This window comes from Benincasa hispida, chromosome 8 (genome assembly GCF_009727055.1).
Source record: "Benincasa hispida cultivar B227 chromosome 8, ASM972705v1, whole genome shotgun sequence".
Taxonomy (NCBI): domain Eukaryota; kingdom Viridiplantae; phylum Streptophyta; class Magnoliopsida; order Cucurbitales; family Cucurbitaceae; genus Benincasa; species Benincasa hispida.
The window spans coordinates 18,785,141-18,794,701 of NC_052356.1; the positions used below are offsets into that span (position 1 = coordinate 18,785,141).

General features: G+C 31.0%; 1 protein-coding gene and 1 non-coding gene across 4 annotated transcripts; both read right to left on the reverse strand.

Moving 5' to 3' along the window:
- Positions 1-1,158: 1,158 nt before the first annotated feature.
- LOC120083160 lies at positions 1,159-5,696 on the reverse strand. Of its 3 annotated transcripts, none has more exons than XM_039038765.1 (7): positions 5,500-5,696; positions 5,204-5,367; positions 4,332-4,419; positions 3,925-4,028; positions 3,708-3,783; positions 3,563-3,629; positions 1,159-1,462 (listed from the first exon to the last, which is right to left on the reverse strand). In XM_039038765.1, exons 2-6 carry the CDS (start codon positions 5,324-5,326, stop codon positions 3,613-3,615), a joined length of 408 nt encoding a protein of 135 aa, XP_038894693.1. In that variant the 5' UTR covers positions 5,327-5,367; positions 5,500-5,696; the 3' UTR covers positions 1,159-1,462; positions 3,563-3,612. The 3 variants fall into 3 exon arrangements, with proteins under 3 accessions (XP_038894693.1, XP_038894691.1, XP_038894692.1); XM_039038763.1 differs by having other exon boundaries at positions 5,458-5,695; XM_039038764.1 differs by having other exon boundaries at positions 5,204-5,695.
- Positions 5,697-8,699: 3,003 nt separating this feature from the next.
- Positions 8,700-8,781, reverse strand: TRNAS-AGA. Its single transcript has one exon. It is a non-coding gene; the product is annotated as a tRNA-Ser (tRNA).
- Between the last annotated feature and the right edge of the window lie 780 nt (positions 8,782-9,561).

Sequence of the window (9,561 nt, forward strand, 5' to 3'; positions counted from 1 at the left end):
GTAAATTTAACTTCATAGTTATTTTAATGTAATTTATAGAAATTAACGTTAATGATGGAAAGCTAGAGACTGATTTGAATCCGATCTCAAAATTTAAGTACTAAATTTATAATATTTCAAAACTTATGGATAAAAGGTAAACTAAACCTAACACCCAATGACCAAAAAGCACTAAATTTATAATATTTCAAAATTTAGGGATAAAATGTAAACTAAACCTAACACCCAGTGACCAAAAAGCTATTTTCCGTTATTATTATTAGAAGATGTTATAATTACAGCCTAATAAGCAAATTTGTATAATTAGTGTCATATCAACAAAAATATAAGTAGTATGTTAAAAAACTATAGATATAAAAGAGAATATAAGGGAATAATCTTTCCATTTTCATTTTATCTATCATTACAACTACTTGAGTTAAATTGGAGAAATGATGAAGGGATGTATCTTTTTTGTGATGGGTGTGATATAGACTATATAGACGTAAAATTTCACAATCTAATATTGGAGATGTGCTTGAATGGACATTAAAGTCTTTTATTGTGCTACAACATTTCTTGGTGAAGCTAAGTACACAACAAAGTTGTATATCTTTTCGTATATGAGTATGATCTAGACTGTAAATACGAAACATCACAATCTAGGAGTAGAAATATGTTTGAATAAAAAGTCACGTCATTTGCCCCATTATAATTGGGAGTTGAAGTGATTACATGACAAAATGGTGTATTTTTTCGTTTATAGGTGTGATCAAGGCCATAAATTTGAAACATCACAATCCAATCAAATAGACATACTTGAACAATCATGTCCTTTGCATTTTATAATTTCATTAATTTTTCTTTTGTCTCCTTCAAATAGTTACAACTATTCATGTTAAACAATATAAAAGGTTATTGAATTATTTAGGATCTTTTTTAACATTTATTCCACTAAAGTAAAACTAAATTCTCAACCATGCAACAATGGAAAAGAATTCCATCTACATCGCACATTTTGTGAGTTTTTTTAGTACAAATTGAGAATGGGAATATTTGAACTACAAACCTCTTGGTCCCCAGTACATTCAAATGCTCGTTCAACTAGGCTTTTGTTGGCTTAGAAACTAAATTAGTTGCAATAAATATTTTTTTTTCACTACTTGAAACATCAAGGAGTTCTATTCTCAGGCAAAGGACTTAATTTGCATTTATCCTTAAATATCATTATTAGGGAATTCTTTAGAAGGATTATTTATGTGGTATTTTCACCATAGACAGTAAATATAAGAAACAACAAAGCTTTTTATAAAACAGAGCTTTTTATAAAACAGATCAGAGAAATGAAAATACAGAAACTCCAAACCATTTTGAAATGTGAAAATAAAAACCAAACAAGAAATTTGAAATAGTATACACAATATGTAATGTAAAATGTAAATTCAACTTCAAAGCTTCATCTTCTCTGCTGCTTTATGAATTCCTGAACCCAAAAAGAGAGCATTTCAGGGTGAAAAAGCCTTATCCCTCTACCACATAAAAAAATGTGCTGAATTGAAATGTAAGTGATAGGGGACAAAGTAAAACCGACCAAACCGACCAAAACTAAAGTTGGTATCTGATACAAATTGTCCATCTCCCACACCGCCTCCCTTCACCCTCAAACCATCACGTCGCATTAGTAAGATTTTTAACTAGCGACGCTGGCCTACCTCAATCAAACCAATCGACCAAACCGACAAATAGGCTAACCCATGATTTCAAGATTTCAAGATTAATGAAACTATTAACTGCAATATAGCAATTAGGTTCAATGTATTTGCATATATAGCACAATGCAAAAGAATTTGCAAATATAGCAAAATTTAAATCCAATTCTCAAAGTGTATTAGTGATAGATCATATCACCGATAAGAATCTATCAGCGTAGTCTATCACTAATAGGAGTCGTTTAGCGATAGAGTCTATCACTGGTAAACTTTGTTATATTTGCAATTCTTTTACAATGTTGCTATACACTCAATTATTATCCCAAAAAGTGTTATCCATTGCAATTACCCTAAAACTAAAAGAGGAAAGTTTTACCACCATCTAAGCTTTTTTTCTTTTATCTTTTGTACATTTTGAAAGTTCTATGAAATGATATGATATATTTTATGTATCTAAGAATTGAAAAGCAGGAAAAGAATTCTACTTTTGTCCCTGAGATCTATATACAATTGTAGAAACATTTCTTAAAACATAAGAATTGAATCATCTCTTATTCCCTTTTTCTTCTAGCATGAAGAGTTAGGTCTCTCTCATAAATGTTTGGATTATTTCAGAGGGTCACTTCCCTTGGATGGAAATATGGTTCAAATGCTTTGCATCCATCCTTTAAAGTAGAAAGCAAAGATTCTATTGGTCAATGCTATTAAACCAAACACTAAAGAATATTTGGTTGGAAAGAAATGATTGATTTTTTTCCACAAGGCAAGAGATTGGTAGTGGGAGTAGGAGGAATGGGCAAAATTCAATGCTTCTCTTTGATATTGAGACAAATAAAGACCCTTTGTACTTATCTTTTTTTTTCTCTCTCTCTCTTCTCTAAGTTCAACTAGTGAAGACATGAGGGATCGAATCAACCTACAATAGTCATTAATGCCACATCCACTGAGCTATACTCGAATTGAGAAGAGTCTTGTAGTCATACCCTATTCTTTACAAATAAGGGAGGGACTTTTCTTTTTAGGACAATATATGGGACGGGGGATCAAATCTCAAACCTCGAGGTTGGTAGTACAAATCCATGCCAGTTGAGCTATACTCGTGTTGGCATCAAGAGGAACGTTTGAGGTATAGTTTTTGACAAATAGTTTTATATTTTATGTAACTATTCGAAATTTTTAAAATAGAGAGCTTTGTTTCACATTTAAAAGAAAAGGAAAAAAGAAAAACATGAAACATCATTAAATGCAAATATATTTAAAACGTCATAAATAAGAAACAACAACGTTACCAAACAACTTCTATATCTTCGCACTCCAGTGACATTGAAAAGTCATACGGGATTTAATAAATAAAAACAATAGCTTAAATGATAATTTGACTAAATGTTTGAAATTTTCCTATTGATTTGGAATATTAGTGGGTCCACAAGGAATCAGCTTCTAAGCTTCATAATATCGAGTGGGTGAAAACTGAAAAGACAGGCAATGGAAGTTTAACAAACTTGGTTCCAATTGAATTCTCTATGGTTCAAATAATTTTTATGCTCCCAGCTCATGGAATCATTTATTTAATATAAAGAAAATAATTGTGAATCAACTTCTAACTGAGAAAGATAATTTCCGTTCTTGGTCGAACTTATCCTAGTTGAATCAAACTCGGTTAGATATGTCACTTTCAAACAAGCAATGTCACTGATTGTGGATTCTAATATATCAAGGACATTTCAATCACGAGACGTAAGTAAACGTAACATCATCGAATAAACCTCTCAAATTCACTCGGAGTTATCGTAACTAACAAGAAGACTTTGAAATACATGTTCATGCAGGCAAAATGACATCATAAAATAAGTAATCAACGACATTCGACATACCTTAGAAAATAGGTGGGAATTCATGCGCCACCAAGGCAAGGCAGACGGTTCTAATAATAAAGAGAACCTACGAAAGAATTTGAAATCAGAGACAAACGGATGAGTCAACAGATTCCAACAACTTCGTCCATTATAGTATTAGTACCTTGCCACCAATTTCCCCTAGAAGCAGGTTGAGAGTTGTTTCCATTTGGATCATCTTCTCCCCCACTTTTCTTCATCTGGGTCATCAATGAATTGGCAACAAAAAGAACAATCAATTTTACTTTCAGTTTTTGATCGGTCTGATGAAATCATAAAAGTTACAACAGAGTGCACACATCTTTAACAATGATCCAAATTGATCAACAAAGTATACTCACAGTGGGGGGTGAGGGTGGGGATGGTCCAGCTGATGGGGCCTGGGAGTAGCCATCTTGTCCTCCATAGTATAGAGATGAACTCAGATGACACGGCTCCAAACTCCCTGCTTGAAATTATTAGATCTGGTTTTTGTTAGGTATACGTATAATAACTTGATTTCTTGTTTCTTCGGAACAGATTAAAATTGAGAACTATACTCCTGTGGTCTTCGAAGCTCTTTGCTCTTATCTTTTTTATTATTACAAATAGTTAATAAATTACATTCTTGCAGTTTAGGAATTTCATAAATGATAATACTCATTTTTTTTAAATGGTTTCGAAAGATCCATTCCTGTGGTTTGTGAATTTGCATATCATACCCTTCTGTCCATCAGTTTTAACGGGATTGATATTTCAATTCACACACCTGAATTTCCTTGTCTGGTGTGGCGTGGTTGATTTCCATTGGTTTGTTTTAGCCAATCCCCAGAGCTAGAAGAATTCCTGCCTCTCCCCTGAAAATTAGAAAATAATAGTGCTATAAAAGAAATTATGCTTTGATAATGGCTCTATGGCACCTGAACCGTCCAGGTCCATATTATTTTACTCTTTTCAAAATTGTAAAAGTAATTAAAGAAGAGTATGAAATGTAAGGAATAACATGTATAAATCTTTTTTTTTTTTTTGTTCTTATCAAATATATATATATAGTCTTCGCTTGGACCCTCCCTGTAGTTTGAACGTCCTATTTTCTTGTGTAGGTAAAAGTTCATTTTAGTCCTTAACAATAAATTTTCATATTATATTTGAGTAAAAATGTGGACTCAATTTCTGTGTCAGAGAAATCAAGTTTGATACCAAAAATGGAAACGGATGGTCAAAGATCTCTGCTAAATATAATTACGACAATTGATGAAGATTTATAAGTTTGAGGATCAGAACCACATAATTGGAAATATAAGAACTAAAATGAAATATATGTGAAGGTTTGCAATAATAACTTCACACTAGATTTTCTGAAACAAAACTTGCAATACTGGTCGAAGTAGGGAATTCTGGAAAAAAATATATCATTGTCCATAAATGAAAAAATAGGGGGACCTCAAGCAATGAACTTTAGAAAATGCTACATAAGTTTCAAAATTCATCCTTTTAACATTATGCAACAAAACTTTCAAATCCCATAACGCCTCGATGTCTTCCAAGTCATTTGGAATTCTATGACAAAATCTGAACCTATTGGGAAAGGAGGAAGAAAGTTCTACGTAGAAAGGAGCAGTTAAAAAACAGCAGCATTACCTTCTGTGGAGATGAAAAAATTGCTGCAAAGACTCCTGATGTGGATGACAATGGCGGCTCCTTGACATCAAAAAGATCGGCAACGAAAGAGGAGGCTTGATACCCTTTAGACTTTCCCTCCATGTTCTCTCAACCTTTCCTTCTTACCAAACAAAATTACTCTCCTTTTCCACCACACCCGATTGAAAGAAATCAGAAGAGTAAGAAATGAAAGCAAGAAACTATACTTGTAAAGATCTACTAAATCAGCTAACCTGCTAAGAATGAGATATGTCTAAATTGACTCCTCAACTCACTATTTATAAGAAGAATGCAGTGACTGCTGCTTTGTCATCCATGTGCCATCATCACAAGGTGGGAAAAAGAAGAATAGAAAAGAAATAAAGAAAGAGAAGCCGCCTCCTAATTAGTTTAACAAAGATCTTATTTGGGAATTTTCTTTTGGAAATTTCCTCATTCACTTTCTAGCCTCTGCATACAAAATAATAATATCATCCATGCTCTTCCTGTGAGAACATAGGAGGATAAGTGCAAAGTGTGGTCCACATGTGATCCTAATTGGACATATCTTGTTGTGCCACGTGTTCTTTAATGGATAATGCAAATTCACAAGCACAATTATATTCATTATATTATCTGACCCAGGTTCTCTTCTTCCCCACACAACCAATGGCAATCCCTAAGAGTGCTTTTCTTCAAGTCCAAGTTGAATATGACTTATGAGAGACAAGGATAGTAAAATAAAGAGAGAGAAAAACTAAAATGGGTTCAATCCCACATGTATATAGCAGGTGACAAGATAAGATTCATCTCTAAAATATGCCATTTCCCATGCCCAAAACAGAAGAAATCAACTATTTAAACTCCCTAAATCATCAATGTCCCAGTTGATTCCAATGCCATCAAACTATTTGATCTATCTAACTCAAGGAGACAAAAAAATTCCATGGGTTCAAACATATTCCATTACAGAACCCAGAAAAAAAAAAAAAAAGAAAAAGGTGGGCTCTCAAGAACAGGAAGATTCGTTCAAACCCCAATCATAAAAACAAAACAGTTCATTAATGAAGATATGATTAAAAAAAACTCCCAAAAGAAGTAAAATCAAAATACAAAACAGTACGAATTTTTGGATAAGGTAAATGAAATCGAGGGCCAGAGAGGTGGTACAAGTTGAACATCAAAGCAATTTGTTTAGGGGGAAAATGGGGTTGTGGGGATTTATTTGTTTGGTCGTTTCTCCATGATTACATTGAGAAAAGATTTCGATGAAGAATATTAAAAGAAAAAGAGTCATCAATCATAGTTGAGAGAGACGTGAAGCCATTCTACAACCACTCTAGTGCAATCGATGCGAAATAATATCTTGAAAATAAACTTTACAAACAAGAAAAAGAGGAATTGAAAAGGTCAAGTCCATGAATATCAGCCATTGATCGATCAATCAAAGCTAGCAAGCGTGATTTTACCTAAAGATGGTCCCCATTTTCTTCTGGGAAATCAAGGAACTAGGAAGGAATCGTTTCAATTTCATTTCCTTGTTTGTAAGAGGCGAAACCCCGCTGAAATTTTTGCCATGAATGATTGTGGGAGTGATGTTCAAAAATGGCACAAAAAAATTCAAACATACACATAAAATTTCTAGAAAAAAATCTAAAGAAAATAACATCAAAATACCACTAATATAAATATAATATAGAAAATTTGTTTTAAATATCAAAACTATTTTAAAAAAATATCAGCCTATCTACGATCAATCACGATAACTATTTTCTATGTCTATTATAACACAAATAAACACGAATGGTGATCTATCATCGTAAATTGCACATCAACAATAAAATATTATTATATTTATAAATATATTTTGATTTATTTTTTTATATTTGAAAATAGCTAGATATGTTATATTGTTTGAAAATTATAAAATATTTACTTATTAATTTAAATTTATTTTTTGAACTTTTGTTTTTATGATTTTTTCAAAAACATCCCTCGAAACAAGATCTTGCTTATCACAACAAACTTTTTTTAGTTTTCTACCGTTATTTGAATGAATCATCTTGATGCCATCTTGGTTGGATCCATATAAATTTGTAACTTGATCTATTTTTACTTTAGATAAGTGAGTTTGCCTTCAGATTTAAATGCATTTGTTTAGCATATTTTGCTTCTTTCTTTGTTTATTGAAGGAAATAAGGTCTTTTTATATAGTGTACAATTTTGAGGAAAAGTTTCTCCTCAAGATCATTATTGATTCAACATTTTGAAGATATTTGTTTAGTTTCATTTTCTCGAGAATCAAAATGGAGGAGTAAGATAAGTGTTCAATTTATAAAGTTTTGAGAAAAACAATCTAGTACGTTGTAGTTCATGAAGCAACTAAGAGAACTAGGAACAATATTAGTATTTGATATAATTACTTTTCCGTTTTGGGATGAAACGTAGGAGTGTACATCGGTCGATGTCAATTTTGGGAGAAAATCGGCATCGAAAACCGATCCAAAAAAGAGTTTGAAATTTACTCGATCATCAGTCGGTCAGTTTGGTCTTTTTTTTCATCTTTTTTTGTTTTAAAGAATGAAAAGGAAAGATGAATGGATAAAGTGTTATTGTTAGGTTAATAAATTAGCAATTTTTTAATTTTAAATCAATCATTTTTTTATAATAAAATTTAAATAAATCATGTAATGGGTTTGAAAATTAGGCAACATAAAAAGTAATAATAAATCAAAATTAAGGCTTGGGCTTAGATCGGTGGTAATGAGCTTGTTTTATATATATATATATATTATTGGTCGATCGGTCGGTTTCAAATTTTTTCAGAAAAATCGAAAATCAACCGACCCCTATCTCCGACCGACCGGCCTTCATTCGATCGATTTTGATCTACCAGATCGGTTTTTGGTGCTTTTATATACACCCCCATGAAATATTAGCAAAAATGATATCAATTCAACTAAAAAACAATCAGTATATAAACTCACATTTGTTCATTTCTAATTTATCTTGTCAGAATTGTCGTTAAGAAAGTACAAAACTTAAAGTTGAAACATGTGGAAAAGAAAAAGAAAAAAAAAAAAAAAAAAAAAAAAAAAAAAAAAAGAGAGTAAATTTTTTTAATGTAAAGACTTCAATATCGATCCCAACTAAAATTAAAATTTTAATATAAAGACTTCAATATCGATCCCGACTAAAATAACACTTGAACAATCCAACAAAGTAAGAAAAAGGTATTATTTGTGAAAAGCGGAAAATTATTAGAATTGATGGGTGAAAATAAAAGATAAATAAATGAAAAGAAATGAAAGGATGGGACTGATATTTGAAATTTGAGATGTCAATTCCATCAAATCAATATGTCCTATCCAAAGTTTTTCAAAACATTCAATACATGTAAAAATGATTATTGCTTTATGGGTGGAATAATTTAAATTGGTTGTGAATAATATGAATAATAAGCCAAAAATGAAATTTCCAAAATATAGAATGAAAACGTGAGCGGCAGGATTCGAACCTGCGCGGGCAGAGCCCACATGATTTCTAGTCATGCCCGATAACCACTCCGGCACGCCCACGACTCTGAAAATAGTTAGAAACTATTATATAACATATTTAATTTCTGTGGAAAATATTAATTCACATTAATTAGATTCAGAATAGTATTAATTTAAACTATAAACTATCAAAAGTGTTTCAATTTATAAACTCTTTTTACGTTTTCATTATAAATGTGATGTGAGATTTATAGTTTTATCATTTAAATAAACTTTTACAATTGAATTAATTTAGATAATCATTAATCGTCCATTTTATTAATTCTACGTTTGAAGAAGTCTGCACACGTGTAAGTGTTGGGTGTATAAATAATTTTCAAACACAATCTTAATAAGTGCTCTAAATTTATTCACTTCTGAAATTTTAAGAGTTTGATTGATAAAATTCAAACGAAATCTAGAAGAAGAGTGTAAATAAAAACACTTACAAAAGCTTATAATTTGAAGTTGATACAATTATTAGTTCAGTGTTTTGATTTATACAACTCTCGAAGTTTAGGGATATAAATTGATTTTTTTCTCCTAATTTTTCTAGAAATATTTAGGTTTAAATATTAATTTGATGTAGGGGTGTACATGGGTCGGATTGGGTTGGGTTGTCGGCTTAATATTATTTGTTCTTCTTAGTTTAAAATACTTAAATTTATCTACAACACATATCTAATAACTAAAATCTCATAAAACTAAATTCTTACGTACCAAATATCTATAATATCTATTACAAATTTAATGCAAAAACAAACATTCTTAAAAGAAAAACATAAAGAATTAAAAAATTCATCAATTATATATATATAATTC

Coding starts and splice junctions, on each gene's coding strand:
- LOC120083160 (XM_039038765.1), bottom strand. CDS start 5,326: ATGGAGGGAAAGTCTAAAGGGTATCAAGCCTCCTCTTTCGTTGCCGAT. Junction 4,420..5,203: donor TTTTTTCATCTCCACAGAAG/GTAATGCTGCTG, acceptor TCTAATTTTCAG/GGGAGAGGCAGGAATTCTTC. Junction 4,029..4,331: donor CACCAGACAAGGAAATTCAG/GTGTGTGAATTG, acceptor AATTTCAAGCAG/GGAGTTTGGAGCCGTGTCAT.